At 35.8% G+C, this 20,829-nt stretch overlaps 2 protein-coding genes and 1 long non-coding RNA gene across 3 annotated transcripts; all 3 read left to right on the top strand.

The window, feature by feature from the left end:
• Window positions 1-1,123: 1,123 nt before the first annotated feature.
• Window positions 1,124-6,756, top strand: LOC106159586 (serine/threonine-protein phosphatase PP1-beta catalytic subunit). The gene is made up of 7 exons (XM_013535899.2): window positions 1,124-1,237; window positions 2,046-2,177; window positions 2,550-2,780; window positions 3,051-3,155; window positions 3,383-3,606; window positions 3,999-4,133; window positions 4,450-6,756. The coding sequence occupies exons 1-7, from the start codon at window positions 1,186-1,188 to the stop codon at window positions 4,552-4,554; spliced, it is 984 nt and encodes a 327-aa protein (XP_013391353.1). The 5' UTR covers window positions 1,124-1,185; the 3' UTR covers window positions 4,555-6,756.
• A 368-nt stretch (window positions 6,757-7,124) lies between these two features.
• On the top strand, window positions 7,125-14,091 carry LOC106159587 (GTP-binding protein 2). The gene is made up of 12 exons (XM_013535900.2): window positions 7,125-7,358; window positions 8,069-8,095; window positions 8,575-8,759; window positions 9,039-9,150; window positions 9,404-9,601; window positions 9,920-10,094; window positions 10,447-10,663; window positions 10,941-11,076; window positions 11,645-11,703; window positions 11,976-12,144; window positions 12,442-12,603; window positions 12,864-14,091. The coding sequence occupies exons 1-12, from the start codon at window positions 7,284-7,286 to the stop codon at window positions 13,029-13,031; spliced, it is 1,683 nt and encodes a 560-aa protein (XP_013391354.1). The 5' UTR covers window positions 7,125-7,283; the 3' UTR covers window positions 13,032-14,091.
• Window positions 14,092-15,023: 932 nt separating this feature from the next.
• LOC147763717 (uncharacterized) lies at window positions 15,024-16,303 on the top strand. Its single transcript, XR_015332865.1, has 2 exons — window positions 15,024-15,332; window positions 15,744-16,303. It is a non-coding gene; the product is annotated as an uncharacterized LOC147763717 (long non-coding RNA).
• Window positions 16,304-20,829: the final 4,526 nt, after the last annotated feature.

The raw sequence follows: 20,829 nt of genomic DNA, 5'->3' as shown, positions 1-20,829 counted from the left end.
GTAATACAGGTCAGATTTTTCTATAGCGAAGCCCAATTGTGACAGAATGATGACAAAAATTTGTAAAATTAACCGTTTTTAATTAATTAATTATTTAATTATTTCTTTTTAGGCTTACCTATCACGTTCTCCAATCAATCTAGTTTATTTTTTACTAACATAGAAAATCTGTAGCTTATCATGAAACGAATATGATGTTTAACGTCTCAGAATATGTCCAGAATGGTTAACAACTCAATAAAAAGCTTGCGTCTGCGTGTCGCTGAATTTTTAAAAATGGAAAAAGCTTTTGACGCTGGTCATCATTTTTCAATTCAGGTACATCCTTTGGGAAAGTAATTTGCAAAACCTTCGGTACCAGGCATTGTGAAAAAACATACTTCATGTTGAGGCTATGTGTCAGTAAAACAAACGTGCATCTTGTAATATCCCTATAGCATACAGTAGTTTAAATTTTTGTTGGTATTAATAACTTGCAAATATTATCCACGAGGGTTGATATTTTCAAAACTTTTCAAAACCTTTGATACTACGAACATTTCTAGCATGATTTTTAAAATTGACGACTATGCTTTACACAAAAAGCTAGATTTATCACTTTCTCCCACCAGAGATTTAGAAAAAAAGTATAATTCGCGAAGATATCTTTAACTTCATTTTTTAACTTTTCTGTTTTTTTTTTAATAGACCTATATCCTGAGATTTAATGATAAACAACTGGTTATTCCACTTATCATGACGATTCATTTTAGTTACATGTAGCCTACTTGACATTGGAATTCTCATGAAAAATAAACATCCTAACTTTAAAACACGCGCACATGAACCGCCCGTACAGTGTCACAGATGCACAAGAAACAAATCTTATTATGTGCATGTTGACTATGTTCAGCCGGCTAACCATTAAAAATAAGAAAAATAATAAAATGAAAAATAATAAATAAATAAATAACATAAGACAACGAAATAAAAAATAATAAAATTTTATAGAGTAAAATAAAATCAAATAGCGACGGGAAGGGGGGGTCCACTTAGACCTGTCCCTTCTCATACTGACGTCGTTTAATAAGTGGGGGACTGACCCCTCCCCGGCCCCCACGCCTACGTGTCAAGCAATGTTCGTGCTAACATTGAACCCTAGAGGGCGGCACTAAAGAACACGTGTGACGTCAGCTTTAGTTCAAAATGGCTGACAGCGAGTTGAATGTTGACAGTCTTATTTCCCGCTTATTAGAAGGTAAAATTATCTTGCTGCTGATGCAATATGTGTTTAGATGTGTTAAGTTTGAGTGAGATGAAGTATTTGGTTGATGTTTAAGTCCTTTTCTCTTTCATATTTTAAGCCCAATTCCTTCTATATAAGTGTTTTTACGTTGCCCTGGAATTGAATGTGTGCAACTAAGTTGGGCGGGTGCCCGATCACGGTTTAATATCTGCAGTACTAGTAGGGGATTATCACCTATCGAGTTAATATGCTGTAAAATATTTGAATTTCCAACATCACTACAATACTTCAGTCGGAGTTTCTAAACGGCATTGCTGGTATCGTAACCATCTATTCTGTAAACATGCCGTTCCGGCTTTTTTTTTTAATGTTTTATTTCTGACAGTGAAAGAGCTATATATGGCAACAGGTCAGATGTGCCTATCGGTAAGCCTATTTATGGTTGAACAGAAATGGAGAAGTTCTCAGTATTGCTTTGCCAGGTCTGTAGCCATTTGTCAAAAGTTGGTCCTCATAAGTCAACTGTCATAACCAGCTGATCAAACCCACACATTTGTCCCACCTTGGGAAAGAAGCATGGAACCTAGACCAAATGTTGATGAAACGTGGACTTTTCTAGTCAAAAGAGCAGCTATTCCAAACCCCTTCCCCTGCCTATGGGCATGCTAAGCTAAAACTTGAAGTGTTTGTTCTAATCAATATATGATAGCAAACTTTGATATCATAGCATAAATGTTAAAATTCTATGTTAATCATATACCACTTAAGCTTAAATTAAATTTGACATAATTTTTTTCATGTCTGTTTTGAAACTTTTTAGTTCGAGGATGTCGTCCAGGAAAGACAGTCCAGATGACAGAAGCAGAAGTGAGAGGATTGTGCCTTAAATCCAGAGAAATCTTTCTAAGCCAACCGATTCTGCTAGAATTAGAGGCACCTCTGAAAATATGTGGTGAGTAAACTTTTTATCTTGGTCATGGTCACACGAGGACTAATTTATATATATCTTAATTGATGTCCCCAGATCATGAGATGGATAGATTATGGGAGCCCCACAGTGAATACTATAGTGATATCTTTTGATTTATTTCCATAGTTAGTCTACATGTGAACACTATCCTTGAATAACAAACCTCCAAAAATTAAGGAAAAATTGTCCTAGAATAATTAAGGGGATAAAAACTCTTCATATAAAGTTCATATGTTACAATATGAACATTGTAAACAACTCATAGAAATATAATAAATTCCCTTTTACCACCAAAACAAGGCAGCATTTTACCTGAGTTCAGATGTATTTTATATTATAAGATACCAATTTCAGGTGACATACATGGGCAATACACAGACCTGCTGCGCCTTTTTGAATACGGGGGATTCCCTCCAGAGGCCAATTACTTATTTCTGGGTGACTATGTTGACAGAGGAAAGCAGTCGCTGGAAACTATTTGCCTGTTACTGGCCTATAAAATCAAATACCCTGAAAACTTCTTTTTATTACGTGGCAACCATGAATGTGCAAGCATCAATCGAATTTATGGATTTTATGATGAATGTAAGTATTAGAAACTTTATGAGGGTAATTGATTAAACAGTTGGCAAAATCAGGGGTATTTATGTATTTACATTGTCACGATGCATGTGTTACTTGTATTGAGATATTTTCTCCAATTTGCACCAGCAATAAAACTTTGACTCATTCCATAACATTTTTAGATTGACATTTACGTTATAGAAAAAATAGGATATTATAGCAATATTTATTAAAAATAAAATTAATGCGCCAAAAAAATATAAATATTCAACATCATTTTTCCTTTGATAGGTAAACGAAGGTTTAACATCAAGCTATGGAAGACATTCACAGACTGCTTCAATTGCTTACCTATAGCTGCCATTATAGATGAAAAAATATTTTGTTGTCATGGAGGTAAGTAAAACAAAATCAACAGGTTGAAGAGATTAAGTGTGTGTGTGTGTGTGAGAGAGAGAGAAAGAGAGAGAGAGAGGGTCAGTTGTTGGTGATTTTAACATGTCATAACTTCATAAGAGTTTATATTATAAATTCCTCAATGTATCATTGGCTTAATTTTCAAAAAAAAAAAAAAAAAAAAAAGTCATGTTTCTTTTAGATTGCATTATTACTGTCTCCCACAGGTTTATCACCAGACTTGCAGTCCATGGAACAAATCCGACGAATAATGAGACCAACAGACGTACCAGACACAGGTTTACTGTGTGATCTCTTATGGTCTGACCCAGATAAAGACGTCCAAGGGTGGGGGGAGAATGACAGAGGAGTATCTTTCACATTTGGGGGAGATGTTGTCAGTAAATTTCTTAACAGACACGATCTTGATTTGATCTGCAGGGCACATCAGGTAAGAACTGTATAAAACTGGGACAGCACTCAACAGTGACATTTTTTCTAGTATATTAAATATTTTTGAGGTTTCTTTTTTTACACATAAAGCAATTAAGCAGTATGGAAATTTTTCTTTTATCATTAGTTCTGTGTAAGGATGAAGTGTTCCTATAAACATTTATGTTTTATTCAGCATTGCCCGTAAGATGATATAAGGTTGTCAGCTATTGTGTCATTAATTATAAGATCTGAAAAAAATTTAATTCACCTTTTCAATTTGCATTAAAAAAACAAAATGTTTTATATAATATTAGCAATTTTTAAGATACCTGTTTCCTTAACTCACCCTTAGTTTTTGCATTTTATCCCTTGACATTTTAACACAGACATTATATTTATATCAAACAGGTTGTTGAAGATGGATATGAATTTTTTGCCAAGAGACAGCTGGTGACCCTGTTTTCAGCCCCCAACTACTGTGGGGAGTTTGACAATGCAGGAGGAATGATGTCTGTAGATGAAACACTCATGTGCTCCTTCCAGGTATGTATACTTGATAATAATGTGTTAGGTATGAGAATGCGAGTTTGCTTGAAGAGATTGTGTTGGGTGTGACAGTACAAGTGTGTTAATATTTGGTAGGATTGTTTTAGGGGTGATAATGACAGTGCCTGATAAGATTGTGTTAGAATTTTGAAGTTTTGACCATAATGATTTACTATGAGAACTGTTTTCTTCTTTAAATAAAATACTTGCATCTTTCAAGTTTGAAAAAAAAAAAAAAAAAATAGAAAAGAAAGCACTTGCTTGAGGTCTCCACATTTTTTATTCTAAACTCCAAATTTTACTTTTGTATCAGATATTGAAACCTTCAGAGAAGAAGGCCAAGTACCAGTATGGAGGGTTAAACTCAGGACGACCTGTCACGCCACCTAGAGGTGCCACACAACCCAAGAAGAAATAGACTTTGAACTCTGTTACCTTGAACATTTACACTAGCTGACTGCACAAACATTGTGCAGTGCCCAGAAATTATATTGATGGGCCATAGGATTGGGACATTACTCCCGATCTATACATCTTCAGATCTTGACCTTTATATCTATATGAATACATATACATATATATATCATCTGATATATAGCCAGTCGTTTTTTATGCAAGACCACTGTGGCGTTGGAGAGGAATTTTTCATGTGTTATTTGAAATAGCAGGCTATGTGCTGCATTAATCTGTGGAACTGTCTGTACCACTTGGCATGGTGGTGTTATGTTTAGTGGATGGCGACCTTTTGCTCATTCTAGCATGGAAGAACTTTACAAAAGAAAATAAGGTGTTACATTTTTCTTTTACAAGTTGGTCTCTGAAATGGTTGTATTTTTTTTTTAGTTCATTAGCATTGTCATAAAGATACGCTGGTGTACACCAGGTTAGGAGTAAGTGTGATGGTGATTGTCACAATTAATGTGGTATTTGTCAAAAGAGGAAAATGAAGTGTGTTAGATGTGACAGTGATCACAATGAAAATGTCACAATTTTTCAAGACGATATTGTTTTGTTGCATATTGTAAATTTTTTTATGATAACCATGACAACATTCTCACCACTTGGATTACACTTTTTTTCCAGTTTTTGGACACTTTTGTTATACAAATTGATATTCAAATCTTTGTAGCTTAAACAAGATTTTTTTCAAGTTGTACTCTAGATTATAATCCTAAAGCATACCTCTGGGTCTTTTAAATGTAAAAAATAATGTCTTTGACAAAGAAATGAGAATATTACTTCCTTGTATTTTGTTATGCCCATTGTGCCGGGGCAGCTAGCCAGCACCTTCTCATATGCCAAAATATCTCCACAGTCATCCAGTTTAATGTTAATAATACAATTCAGTTGCTTCCTAGTTAAAAATTCTGTGATAAGGATGGCACATTAACTTTACCTGTTAATAGAAAACACACGCTTTTTGACATTTTTTTCATTTGTAGCATCAGCTTTTCATTGAAATGTTTATGAAGGCAAGTGGGTTTCAGTTTCCTTAAATTCACAACAATAAGTCACATTAACATCTCCCCCTCGTTTCGTTTCTCCCACCCCTTTTATGTTCATTTCAGCTCATCATTTGCAGTTAGCTATCATTTTCATCCTGTAGATTTATAATAATTTATTTCTGTTTTGTAACAAACGTGTTCTTTTTAGTTGGATCAGTTAAATGTGTTAAAATAGTATGCATGCATTGTCACTCATATGTTGGACATAGAAATAGAGATAAAACTGTACACTGCAAAGACATTATCTCTTAAATATCCTTTTGATATCATTGATTACAAAACTTAGCCATCAGTGCATGATTATTATATCCTGGATTATTATAGACTGAATGCAGCTGATCTTCACTTGTGAATAATAGTGAACATGTGTATTCTTTTTGTATATCATTTATTTTTCTTTTTGTAAAATATTATATCCCACCCCACCAGCAAGCTACTGTCCACCATTAGTGACAATATTGATACAGTATGAAGTGCTCATTAGTGTTAGATGGTCAGGCAGGAAAAGGTTATTTACAATGGGTATCTTCATGGGTGTGGCAGTTTCCTATAAAAAAAGAAATTTAAATTTAGTAATCTGATTATAAGATATGTGAATATGTTACTAAAATGATACAATTGGTTAAAACAATGATGGAATTGAAGTATTCAGCTTGCTAGTTTTTGAACAAAAAATCTTAGCTTTTTGTGGTGAAACTGTTAAGAAAATGGGCAACTTGAATCAGGCTTTTTGTCTTGTTTTGAGAGGTCAGAGGTCAAGTTTTGTTTCCTTTAAGTAAAACTGGGGAGAATGATATTCTCGTTTACTAATGGATGCCCATATTGCGAAAAACTATTGAGACATTTGCACATTTCACTGAAAGGTTGAATGCCCAATGGCCAAAAGCTTTATATTGTACCATATTATATAAGTGATGCAGTGGAAAATTGTTCCTATGCTGGAAGAACATATTATGACATAACCGGACCTGACTTGACCTGCAGTACTATTGGATTGTTTTATGTGTGTTATGCATCTTGACATCATCATCATTGTTTCTCCAGGTTGGAGTTAAACTTGCTCACAATTTAGTGGCCTTCCATGATATAGAAATAAATCAGAACTTCATGCTTAATTCATATTTTCTTGTGTAGTATTTTATTTTTATTTATTTTAAAAAATATTATTTATTTATTTTTGTGTGTGTAATTGAGTCGATTTGGTTTTAATAACAGGGCACAATTCTGAAAAGCTCTTTTGTAACAAGAATGGGACACCAGTCAGGCAAGCACAAAGTTATTTTCATGGAACATGAGAGATGGCAGCACCTCCAAGCGTTAATAAAGTGGGTCATCTGACGCTATGGAACTAATTTTATATAGGGCGGACTTACATTTCATAATTCTGCATTCTAAAAAAGTTTTGACATTGGTGTATAATGTTACTTTCCCACCTTTGTGGTATAAATCAACGATAAACCAGCCGTCATGGTGGCTTGTCTTGTTAATTATCAACATCCGGGACACTTCACAGGTGATATGCCAACGATTGCAGCTGAGTTTACAAACATTTCGTCAGTTTTGTGCAAGTGTGTGTGAAGGGGTCTGGAGATAAACGAGCCCCATAACAACTGGAGGCGTTTCGTAGGATGGAAGCTTTGTCATGGAGCATAGTATAGCACTATTCGATCCCAACACCACGGACGAAAATGTTTTACCAGCTGCTCTCCCGCCGGAGGTAAGTTACCGTGCAAGTTGTACTCCTGTCAAATTTGTGTCATGCAATCTGCCTCACTTTAAAAGACTCAGTTTCATAATTGAAAAAGTTTATATAGCATTTTCAATCAGGATGTAATTCTCGAATCGTGCACAAAGTCATTGAAAGGTTTTGATTTTTACGGAGCTCAATACATACTGTATACAGTGTATGTAAACATAATTTTCGTTGATCAGCAAGTTTGTTGGACAAGCCCCGACATGATTAATGTCATAGACAACCATTACCTTATCATTTACCGTACACGGAACCAGCTACACCCAAACCTGCTTGACAAACGCAGTGGATGTTTTTTTATGATAGCCATAAATTCTAAATCAATATTTTATCTTATTTGATTTTATTATTATTATTTGCCCACTTAAAAGAGTTTACAAGTCATATTTTTAATTTTCTCTAAATGTTTCATTTTGAATGCTTTAAAATACTGTAGTGTTTTGGGGGGACAATGCCTAACTTGACTGGGAATTGAAACCAGGACACTTGTTCACCATCATACACCATGTGAGTGCTCTCCTACTTGGCTGTTGAGCCTGGATCTCCCCCTGCCAGTCACTACACTCCAAACAGAAGAACATCCAAATATTTTAGTGTAATATAGTTACTTGACATCTTTTTCATACTATCAGTATTTTAAATGGCCTGAATTTTTTCATTTATTTATTTTTCAGATTGAAGAAGGGAATGTTGAATATAAGGTGAGAATATGATTGCAAATATCTACTAGTAACAGGGGCGGATTTAGGTCGTCTTCTGGGTCTTCCGGAAGACGGTCAGATTTTCAAGTTTACATTGACGGGTATCTATTTTTTCTGTTGGAAGACGGTCAAAATTGGAGGATGAATCAACATAGATAATTTGGAAGACTGTCAGTAAATAACTGTGGATCTGCCCCTGAGTAAAACAAGGTTCACAATTTTGAGAAAGACACTAAACATGAAGTCATGTACAACCCATGTATAATGATATTTGGACAAAATGTTTTTTAATTGCATTAAACAAGAAATTAATGAGTTACTGAAGAAGAGAAGTCTGTTTTAATTTTAACTGCTTTGATACACTTTTTGTGATTGTGTGTAGTATTGTATAGTAGTTCATCAAAATAAACCTTTGATCCTAAAATTAAAGTAAGGTGAAAGTTGAGACTTTTATTACTGTGCCTCTTATCTGTCTCAAGTTGAAACTAGTGAACCCATCAGTAAGCAGATTTGAGCATTTGGTCACTCAGATGAAATGGAGGCTGGCAGAGGGAGAGGGGGAAGCAATATACGAGATAGGAGTAGAGGACAGTGGGATGTTAGCTGGACTTACGGAGGAGGAAATGACAGCTTCCATGGAAACCTTGACTCGGATGGCTGACAAGTAAGTTTAGTTACTAAAAATATGAAGCAAACTACATAGTAAAAGAGGTGATATAAAATTTTTCCTCACTTGATTGTCACTTGAATCTTTGATACAGGAGGGTGAGTTATTACCTTACGAGGCTTGTGCTGATGTATTATTTTTTTCCCAATTTCACAAGAAAGTGAATTTTGTTCACAATAAACTTTCATTTTCTTTATTTTCAAAATCTGCATTTCACAGCTTAGTTGGTAACAAATTAACAATATAAATTTAGATACTATGTGATTTCTATTCTAGACTTGGTGCTAGTATCACACTCCTTCGTGATCGCACGATAGAAGATGAATCAACTGCTGTATGCAGGCGTGCAGCAGAGGTTCTGGTCAGGAAAGTCCCAGATGACCAACAGGTACGTAAACATGGGACATACCAGTTCACTTAATAGCTATTAGACAACACTATACTAGTATGTAGATTTGTGATAATTGTAACCTCCTATGTCCTAAACATGCTTAATAGGATGAAAGCATGCAAACAAACACAGGCACACACTCCTTTTTAAAGCCAATTATTTAAGTGTCACACTTATTGCAATTATCTCTTGTCACACCCGACACAATTACCTCATTGTAATTCCTAACACAATTCTATTTGCCTTTCAGTTTATAGATGTGAGACTGGCAGTGCTAGGGAATGCAGATGCCGGAAAGAGCACTCTGCTAGGAGTGCTTACACAGGGAGAACTGGACAATGGGCATGGCCGGGCACGTCTCAACTTGTTCAGACATTTGCATGAGATTCAGTCTGGCAGGACATCTAGTATTAGCCATGAGATTTTGGGTTTTACAAACAATGGAGAGGTGAGAATGAAAAGGAACTGCAACAATCTGTAAAATAAATTTGTTCAAGTGCTGCGTTCCTTGCTCCTGTTAGTTTTTAAAGCAAATCTATGATAAAAAGAGTTGTTAAAATGTTGTGGGTACTGTACTTGGATGAGTTTACTGTATCTTCCTCTTAATAATGTGCTAACCTAAATCTGGTAAGTTCATAGCTTACAAACCCTTAGGACAAAAAAGGTGACTCGTGTCTGTCTATGGGAATTTTTTGTCACAACCTTTGAACTCCAAGCATGATTACATACCATACAAAGTTACATGTAATTTTTTCTCCTTCCCCAGGTGGTCAACTATAGTGAATCTCGTAGTATAGAAGAAATTTGTGAGAACTCCAGCAAGCTAATAACCATGATAGATTTGGCAGGACATCACAAATACCTGAAGACAACGATATTTGGTCTCACTGGCTATGCCCCCGACTTCGCCATGCTTGTTATTAGTGCCAATACTGGCATAGGTATGTACAGCCGAATTTATAAAGTCCTGTTGTCTTTTTATGCATTTTTCTAAATAAAACCATTTATGTGGATACTGGTTACAATGTTTGTGATACCCAGTCAGTTGCTGGTACAATGTGTATAATTTTGAAAAACAAAAAATTTTTGGGAGACATTGCTTTTCTCAATGTGTGCATTCCTAATGAAATCTTAAGGCTGCCATAAAGAAGAAAAAATTGATGAGTTGATATAGTACTCTGTAGATAAAAAGCAGTATATTTTCACATGTCCAATATTAATTATGAAGTTATGAAGAACTATAATATCCTTCACTTGATATTAAACTCTCAATTCTTATTTCAATTTTTCAAGCCGGTACTACAAAAGAACATCTTGGTCTTGCCTTAGCAGTGGATGTCCCGGTGTTTTACGTTATAAGTAAAATAGACATGAGTCGCCCCACTTACATTGAGCGCACTATAACACACCTTGAACGCTTGCTGAAGTCACCTGGGTGTAATAAGATCCCATTCCGTGTGGAAACAGAAGATGATGCCATGGTTGCAGCCACCAGGTTTAACTCCAATGAGTAAGATTCCTATTTATTCCTACTGTAACATGTAACATTCTAGAACTGTAGTACGGCTGATATATATCATAATAGGGGTTTATTTGTTAATTTATGGATTAAAGTAAAGACTATATTTATTAACCATTTTTGAATGCAAATTGGATTGATTTTTTCAGCTTCATATGTTATCCATAGTATTGTTTTTTTACAATTAAAATGTAGCTATCACTGCATTTAGAAATGGAAAAATAATTATTTTCTTAAGGGGTTTGTGACACTGATATTTTTCTTTCAGGATTGCCCCCATCTTCCAGTTATCCAGTGTCAGTGGAAAGAACATCAACATACTTCTCAAGTTTCTCAATGTCTTGCCACCACTTCACAGTGCCAAATCCAGGGAGCACTTGCTCCAGGAACCTGCTCTGCACATGGTGAGTTCACTGGTTTTGATACCACCACCAGTTAAGTGCTATAAATCAGATACACTTTATATAGAATATACTATTGAATTCTATTTCTGGGCATACAAATTTGTCTAATTGATGGCATTGTTCGCCCTCTTGGAGACATCGCCTGGAGTACTGAGAGGGAGAAATAACATTGTCAACTAGACAACTTTGGAGGTCCAGAAATAGATTTAAGCAGCTTATTTTATGTAAAATACAACTACTTGACTAACATACATAGTGGTAGAAACACTTTGTATTTCTACCTTGTAAAGTCTGATTGTAAAGTTGTTGTTTGTGTTGTTAGATGCATTTATATTTTGCTGCACATCAATTATTAAATAAGTTGTGTTATCAGTTTTTATAGTTTTAAGTATAGATTTTTCAAAAATGTAGTAATATGACTGAAAACATAGCTTTAAAAATCCAAAAAGTTTTACTTGTTTTTCAAGGTCAGACCTGAACTTAATAGGTCAGGTTGATGTAAGAGTTGTCTTTTGATTTACTTGCTGTAATGAAATATCATTTAAGAAGATACCTTTTTCTTCCTCAGGTTGACGAAGTCTACACAGTGCCAGAGGTTGGGACGGTGGTTGGGGGGACCCTTGTAAGGTAAGGAAATATTTTATTGGCGATACAGATGACAGTGACTGAATTTTATTTATTTATTTATTTATTTATTTATTTATTTATTTGTAAACTTATAGTGCTGATTTTTTGGAACACATTATTTGGTGGTCACATGATGTGTACTTCACTAAATATCTTGGTCTCAGAAGAGAAAGTCGGTATTCACACTAATGCCTTTGACAGGGAATTTGTCACATTTTATAGAGAGATGTAAAGAAGCCAAAAAGACTAAATAAATTTAATAATTTTTCTAGGGGTTGTATCAAGGAAGGTGAGAAATTGTTAGCAGGACCAACAGACAATGGTCACTTTAAGGAAGTGTTTATCCACTCCCTGCATAGAAACCGCCTCCCTTGCCGCCTTGTCCAGGCTGGTCAAACAGCTACTCTGTCACTTGGACACTGTCCATTTAGTATACGAAAGGTAGGTGTACATAGTTATGTATTGACAACTAGCAGTTACATCTGTCGTGTATTTAAGTACTTTTTATTGAAAATACAGAATAGATGGTAGTCGGTATGGTCACTTGAAAATTATAGAATAAATCTTATGATTGATCTAAAAAAGCTGTATACTTGCATTATTTTTGGAGTTTTTTTTTGCATTTGGTGATGTTAATATTAATTAATGTTATTGTGTTCTAAATTTGAGACATGATTGACTTACATGGTAAACTTACACAAACATTTTGGTACCTATTATGTAAATTGTTTATGTTAGGGAATGGTCCTAGTAGATCGTCACTGTGAGCCAGTATCAAGCACCTGTTTTGAGGCCAGCATATATTTGCTGTTCCACTCAAAGAGCATTAGTAAAGGCTTCCAGACCACAGTCCACATAGGGAATGTTTGCCAGACTGCTATCTTAGAGTGGATGAACAAGGTGAGTAGGTTTCCACTTGAGAATATGTCACTTCAATTGTTATATTTCTTTTAGATGGTACTCGGTTACTATCAAGATCTTTAAAATTCTAGATGACATGCTGATATTTACCAATTCTAACATGCTTTGTGTCGGTCAGAAATGTCATAAATGCAGTACAGTGAAAATTGCCATACATAAATGTAAAAAAAAAAACTGAATACAGAAAGAAAATTGTCAAGGTTAATACCACTTACTATTGTTTCCTTGTGTATTGACAGGAGTGTCTGCAAACCAATGAAAAGGCCCAAGTAAGATTCAGATTCATCAAGCAACCGGAATATATTGTGGAGGGGTCAAGACTCCTGTTTCGAGATGGAAAAACCAAGGGAATGGGAGAGGTCACAAAAATATTCCCCTATGAATTTGATGACAGGCAAGATAGATGAACTGACAAGAGTAAAATTACATGGGTCAAGTTCATTATAGATCTAGGTCAAAGCTTAAATTGGAGTCAACATAGGGTCATAGATCATAGTAGAATCCCCATACGTGTTAGTGCCATGATTGGACTTTGCAATCGTGTTGTATCAGTCCTTTAAGGCTTCATGCAATTTGTTTATCAGTTCAGCATAAAGATATTTTGGCAGCATTAATTTTGCAACTTTTATCGAAGGCTTGAGACCCTTCATGAGAACCAGTTAGTTATATTAATTGGTTGAAAATGCCGTGTGGAATTTTTACCACACATGGTTAGAAGTCAACTATTAGCTTCTGGTTTCTTACAAGATTTTTGTAACCATATTTGGTATTATATTTTTAAATCGTGAGATACTTTTGGCTGTAATGTTTGTAGAAGAATACTTGGAATCTGTGTCAATTATTTTGAAAATGAGGCTTTTCAGTCCATTTAAATCTGCTTTTAATGTGCATGCAAATTTACAGAGCAAATTTTTTTAATGGAATTGTCCATTAGATGGGTGAGATGGCCAGGAGTGACTGAAACACTGACTATCCATTGCCTTCATTCAATGTGAAGCAGTTCTAAACCGTAGCTACCATGTAGTCAAATGAAGTCAGATATCAATGGCAGTTTTACTGTCACTGGAAGACTGTCAATTTAGCCAATATTTTGCTGTAGATTAGTGGATTTGAGGTACCTATGGTCCTGTACCTACAATGGTTTGGTGCCATACTGTACCTATCATTTCTGGTACCATGGAACCACGTACCATAGTCCTGTTTTTTTTTTATATTTTTTATATTACTGTTCAAAAACTCTTTAGTATTTTATAATATAGTATGTATCTTAGGCTCCACATTTTAGCTTTTAAACTTGTTTTGATAGTAATTATTGTTAGTGTATTTATATGTGAACTTGTATCAGTTGTTGCATCATGGGCGTGTTCAAAAATTGATTGTTATTGAAGGAATTCTATTTCAAGTAATTTATTGCATTTTTGAATCCTAAAGATTGTTTTCAATAAATGTTTTGTGTGATAAACCTAACGTGTTGTTTGTACCATGTATGGGTTAAGATTCATCAGAAAAGACCGCTTATGTATTCATATATTTGATTTTAGATTGGAACCTTCAACCATGTTGAACCAGGCTTTGTTTATATTACTGTTTTGCCTCAACCAAAGATTTAAGGCAAAAAGCAGAAAAATAATCCCAAAGAAATTTTTTTTATCAAAATGCCCCTCCCCACACAAATCCACACAAAGCAGATTTGTGTCTGCAATATTTACTGATTCTGTCTAAACCAATGGCATTCCGTCAAGTGTTGAGTGGGTAAGGTATACGGCATTAGCGTATTCTGCAATGAGGGAACTTGAGGCAGTAATGATGAAATAAGCTCCGTCTATCATAAGCTATAATCTTGTCAATTCGTCTGTAAGATTTTAAAAGCACTGGTAGATGCGCCTTTCCTGTGAGAATTATTACAAACAACTCCCCAATCAAAATGCACCATCCCTGTTATCAGTAATAGGTGTGCTCTGTATGCTCTCTGTATGCAACATACAAGAGCCTAATTATATTGATGCACATACAGTGGACGATGAGTAGTTGTAACTGACGTATGCCACGGCTAGCGCTTTGAACCATAGGATGAACGCACCGAAGCGTATGAAAATACAGGCAAGCTTGTACCCAAAATACATTGTCCGAAACGCCAGCCATAGTATAATTAACATAACAGTGCATGATCGCTCCGTGCAACATGAGATGTCTTCCAGAATAGTCATTTGACGGCTGGAGTCTGTAAGAAGAGGACGCAGGATAGCCTAAGTGTGGCGAAGTCGCGTCGCAGAATATTTCATTCAGCGTTGATATACGAATATGCCTTGTGAGTAGCATTTCCTCAACAAGTAAGGAATAATAGCGTATAAGAATGAAAACAAGTTACGTCGTACGTGCACAATTCCATGGTATGTACATCTATCACCAGAGTAATTTGCATACTTCGTGAACTTTGTGAATCCAGTTTGATAAAACAAGGAGTTATAACTCCTTGGATAAAGTTTGTTTATGGGTGTTTACCGGGTGCTTCTTTTATTCAATATTTTGTTGAATAGGCCTAACAGGCTCACTTTTCTTTGTAGTTGAGATGTTATTTTTTACAGTTAACTTATTTCTCATATTTACTCGAGTTTATTTTATCAGGAAATAATATCCGTATATTTTCACATGTTCTAAACTTCGGGCTTGACAGTTGTCTTGGTGATTCATTGATTTTACGAAAATGCGTAAGTTGATAATCTCTAAAATTCTTTTAAAAATACCGATAAATAGAAGTATAATGTAAAAGTTGCTATCATATAAGACCCTTTTTGTTGCCCAGAGACTGTCGGTTTGGTGCCACCAGAACAAATAAGTATTTTCAAAACACCTGCTTTAACCAGAGAAGAATTTCAACAGCTGTATTATAAGAATAAATCAATTTTCTTTTTCTAGAATTTTTAGTTGATGTAGTAGTATGTTCGTAATACTTCTCAAGTACCATTAGTATTTGGCAGTTTGGTGTTCAGCTAGCCTCAATCCGACTTTTTCAACACCAATACAAGGCTTTCAATGTTCAGTTTACTTTATTTTAGTTTGAATCTTATTGCTTTAGGAATATGAACTATGTCACTAATAACGTTGTCTTTAAATTTCAGACCTGCCATCTCCTTTGCCGAAATACTGCAAAATGCACCGATAGCTGGCCTGGCCCTCTGACCTAATTTTGGAACTGGACGGACACGAGCTTGCGTCTGCTGTGATATTCAAATGATCTTAAACCTATCATGCTGAAATGATGTACTTACATCGATTGTGTTCCTTTTTCAATAATACAAACAATTTTTTGTTTTCAACTTATACTTCAGGTATTTGGGGTTATTTTTTAAAATTACCCCTTGGAACAAATTTGGATTTATGATTCTATTAAAATCTCAATAAGTTTCTGTCATACTTTATTATTTTATGTAATTATCAGTGTTTAGATTGCCATAACGTAATTTTCAAAGTATTTTAATAACACAGCTTTCAAACTTAAGTGTAAAAGTGCATTTTTCACCTAAGCGCTAGTTGAAACCTATATTAAGTCGATCAACTACTGTATCATTTGCTACTATAATTTACTTTGTGAAAGTCAGTTTGGTATGCTTATCATTCGTAAATGCTCCATTATGGTGCTTGTGGACGACAAACTGCTTGAATAAATATGCTTTTAGGAGTTTTAATCTTGATGTCAAATATGCAGAAATAAAAGTAATATTAATTTGTACCGAATTCTAAAAATTGTGATAGTTTGTAAGATGCAGTGCATCATTTCACAAAATAAAACTTTGAGTATATTGTGGGACTGACTATTGTACTACTATTATAATAATCTAATAATAAATAATACTACTATTGTGGTCGTCTAATAATAAGTAATACACTTTCGTTTCATAGGTCGTAATAAGTGCGATAATTGTGAAATATAACTTTTAGTATACTGTGGGACTGACTATTGTACAACTATTGTAGTCGTCTAATAATATTTAATACACTTTCATTTCAAAGTTCACAATAAGTGTAATGCAGTGCTTTTTTGTCATGATGTATTTGAGAAATCGCCGCTGGGATAATCTCATTAATTTGATGTGGAAGTGGGGTGGGTCCATTACTACTTTGAGGGGTGACAGGTGGGGCGAGTCCATTCCTCTTTTGAGGGGTGACAGGTGGGGCAAGTCCATTCCACTGTTGAGGGGTGACAGGTGGGGCGAGTCCATTCCGTTTTGGAGGGGTGACAGGTGGGGCAAGTCCATTCCGTTTTTGAGGGGTGACAGGTAGGGCGAGTCCATTACTACTTTGAGGGGTGACAGGTGGGGCAAGTCCATTCCACTGTTGAGGGGTGACAGGTTGGGCGAGTCCATTACTACTTTGAGGGGTGACAGGTGGGGCGAGTCCATTACTACTTTGAGGGGTGACAGGTGGGGCGAGTCCATTCCTCTTTTGAGGGGTGACAGGTGGGGCGAGTCCATTCCACTGTTGAGGGGTGACAGGTGGGGCGAGTCAATTCTGTTTTTGAGGGGTGACAGGTGGGGCGAGTCCATTACTACTTTGAGGGGTGACAGGTGGGGCGAGTCCATTCCGTTTTTGAGGGGTGACAGGTAGGGCGAGTCCATTACTACTTTGAGGGGTAACAGGTGGGGCGAGTCCATTACTACTTTGAGGGGTGACAGGTGGGGCGAGTCCATTCCTCTTTTGAGGGGTGACAGGTGGGGCGAGTCCATTCCACTGTTGAGGGGTGACAGGTGGGGCGAGTCAATTCTGTTTTTGAGGGGTGACAGGTGGGGCGAGTCCATTACTACTTTGAGGGGTGACAGGTGGGGCGAGTCCATTCCGTTTTTGAGGGGTGACAGGTAGGGCGAGTCCATTACTACTTTGAGGGGTGACAGGTGGGGCGAGTCAATTCTGTTTTTGAGGGGTGACAGGTGGGGCGAGTCCATTCTGTTTTGGAGGGGTGACAGGTGGGGCGAGTCCATTCCGTTTTTGAGGGGTGACAGGTGGGGCGAGTCCATTCCTCTTTTGAGGGATGACAGGTGGGGCGAGTCCATTTCTCTTTTGAGGGGTGACAGGTGGGGTGAGTCCATTACTACTTTGAGGGGTGACAGGTGGGAAAAGTATATAACAAATAGTATTGAGAAAATAAAAATTCAACTCAAAACTACATGTATAAAGATATTTGTCATCAAAATGACATGAAAATAACATGAAGAAATACGTTGAAAAAGCAAACCAAATAAAATCTATCCAACCATTGTACAATTAAAGAACAGGATAGCACCAAATGGAGCATGCTTTATTTTAAATGGGAGTAATGGATATCTATTTTTGAAGGGCAGAAAAAATAAGACAAACGGTCTTGAAATTGATAAAGAAAATGCGTGCAATAAGAAACCACTTAAAACGAGGATGTAATTTCTGTTAAGAATAGGAATTGTAAAACGTTTCACTTATTATTTCACTAACGAAGCGTTGGTGAAGGTTCTTTCCACTTTCTCATTTTTCTGTTCAAATTTTTATAAGAGGAATTCATATGAAATTTGGAATGCCAAATATAAATAATTTATAAATGCGGATTGACATGTTTAGAACTTTTAAACCATTTCACTTTCGTTAGCTCGTTAGTTACCACAAAATAGCCAATATCAAAGGATATATTTACAAGCCCATTTTAGGAAGACTGAATATGAGAGTGCGAAATCTGCCATTATAATGATATGTCATCTTATTCCATTTCTCTTGCCATTGCTATAATCTTTGTCATTGTTATTTAATATCAAAACGAAAAACAAACCACAGAAAACATATTTATTCAGTTCAAATATAAATGCGTTGATGGTTGCCGAGTTCGAGATGTCGGATAAAAGGCAAGGTAGGTCCAGGTGCATGTTGTGCAGTATCGAGGTGGGCTTCTGAAATGAGAAAATAATGTTATGAATTTTTTAAATAAAATGGATAGGTTCTTAAAATGTTTTTAAATGTTAATTTTCATGATATATTTTTCCGGCTTGTCGGGAGTTAAGATTCAACTAGCACCGAGAAAAGACATGGCTTGTGTCTATAGGTTGCCTTTTGTCAAAATTATGATCAGAAATTAATAAATGATATCTTCAGAGGGTACTCCGAGAGTGCAGCATTCCCTCAAAGCAAAATATATGAGCGTAATAGGAGACTGTATATGGCAAACAGCCTCTTTATAAAATATTTTTGATCATTGTAAATTGAACAATTGAAATCTGTGGGTATGTGTTTAAAAAATACAAAGTATACTTATCGTTCAAAAATATTTTGATGGCTTGTCAGTCTGGGACAGAAAATGGCCTACGTTTGACACATAACCTTATCTGAAACAAATATAAGAACTATTTTAGCAATATGTAGCCTTACCCCTGCACATGTTAATGGGAAAAAATTGAATCGAGCATTATAATCGAAATTAGTTAGTCAGTGTTCCATGTTGTCATGCTTAAATTCACTAGAACATTATCAGGCACGCATGCTCTTTTTATTGCCTAGGGTCATGCCGAAATGTTCATACATGTTTTCTAAAAATAATTATTGATTAACACATTTTGTCTTCTTCACATTAAATCCTACATATAGATACTTGGTGGTACAATTCTAAGAGGAAAGAATCGGGAACGACATAAAGCCACTTCTAAGAACAATATATACATATGCATACAAAATGGAAAAGATCAAACAAAATTGGTTTTCATGAAATAGCTTGCTACAGTGCATTTTGCAATTAAAACCTATAAATCTCAAATCTGGTCTTCGGTGTTACATGATCAAGATTCGCTCTTAAAGAAATAACAGTATGTGCAGGGGTGGAATTTATTCAAACCTTTTTCTCAATCAACTAACGAAACCCCCGCCCCCCCGCCCCCCCCCCCCCCCCACACACACACACAAACACACACACACAAGAATTCGGCAAATTTTGGCACATAAATGATACTAAATCAGCAACATGGATGGACTCTTAGTTTAGATATAATCCGTTCATTTTTATTTCTTTTATCAGAGTTTTTCAGAATATATTAATTGCTTTTTACGTGCGACTTCACATTTTATGATAGTATGATGCAGAATATTATAACCCAACTTAAAACATTACATTCGATACCAATGCCAATCTCCGGATATTAACTAGAAGACCACCTTAGTGCGACAATCTTGGCATGGGTGCGGGCACTGCCGAACACCAATCTGATGCTGTAGGCTTTGAATGGGGGGGGGGGGGGGGGGGGGGGGGGGGTTGCAACCAATCAGCTCCTAAACAGTAGGTAAGTTACTAAAATTAAACAAAAAATCCACATGTAAGAAATACAACACCTTAGGGTTTGATAAAGCAGTATATAACCATATCAGCAACCCATTTCGATACACATGACATAACATGTTTATAAACAAATCACAATTCAACTTTAAAATCTAATACGGAAATATCTGTATTGAACCAACTTCTTTCTATGCAACCACGCAAACATTTGACAGAAAAGTCCAGTTTGCACTAAATTCACAGTATCTATGAAAAAGAACGAAAAATAATCATGGCATTCCTATTCACTGGCGGATCTAGGATTTTGCAAAGGGGGGGGGGGGGGGGGGGGGGGGGGTGCACGAGGATACAAAATTTTCTCGCTTTGCTCGAAAAATATTTAAAAAATGAAAAGACAATTTTACTGTAATTTGTAGGGCACGGGGATGTTTTGGTTAATCTTTTTAATTCTTTATATATGGATGTAAAACAGTTCGACTAATGTATTATCAAGCAACGAAATGTGAATGAGATAATGAACATTGGAAAAACTGAAGAGTGACATACATTGTAGTAACAAAAATTGTACCGCTGGAATTAGCCTTTTACTTCTTTATTTCCTATGATAAATATCAGATTATATTTTTTTAAGAATCTTTACTGGTTTGGGGATTTAACGGAAAATATCGTTTACGTAAGTAGACTTTCCATTCTGTCTAAAGTGCGAAATTTTCAAATAACTTCAACGCAAAATATGCAATGCTATTTTACATCTATCCAGTACTTACAACAGATTGCTGCCGACTTCAACAATATAAACTTAAGGTAACTTGTAAAGTCTGTGGCAATGCGGCATGAAGCTTCTTTCTTCTCCATCTTCTGCTGACCTCGGTTCTACAGGTATCTGAACACCTGTCACCAAAATGCTTACCTTATATAGGCCC

This window comes from Lingula anatina, chromosome 2, assembly GCF_051362555.1.
Source record: "Lingula anatina isolate TDL-2025a chromosome 2, LinAna3.0, whole genome shotgun sequence".
In the NCBI taxonomy this organism is placed as follows: Eukaryota; Metazoa; Brachiopoda; class Lingulata; order Lingulida; family Lingulidae; genus Lingula; species Lingula anatina.
Note: the sequence above shows the minus strand (reverse complement) of the source record. Positions and strands in the feature narration are given on the sequence as shown.

Coding starts and splice junctions, on each gene's coding strand:
- LOC106159586 (XM_013535899.2), top strand. CDS start 1,186: ATGGCTGACAGCGAGTTGAATGTTGACAGTCTTATTTCCCGCTTATTA. Junction 1,238..2,045: donor TATTTCCCGCTTATTAGAAG/GTAAAATTATCT, acceptor GAAACTTTTTAG/TTCGAGGATGTCGTCCAGGA. Junction 4,134..4,449: donor CACTCATGTGCTCCTTCCAG/GTATGTATACTT, acceptor CTTTTGTATCAG/ATATTGAAACCTTCAGAGAA.
- LOC106159587 (XM_013535900.2), top strand. CDS start 7,284: ATGGAGCATAGTATAGCACTATTCGATCCCAACACCACGGACGAAAAT. Junction 9,602..9,919: donor GTTTTACAAACAATGGAGAG/GTGAGAATGAAA, acceptor CTCCTTCCCCAG/GTGGTCAACTATAGTGAATC. Junction 12,604..12,863: donor TCTTAGAGTGGATGAACAAG/GTGAGTAGGTTT, acceptor GTGTATTGACAG/GAGTGTCTGCAAACCAATGA.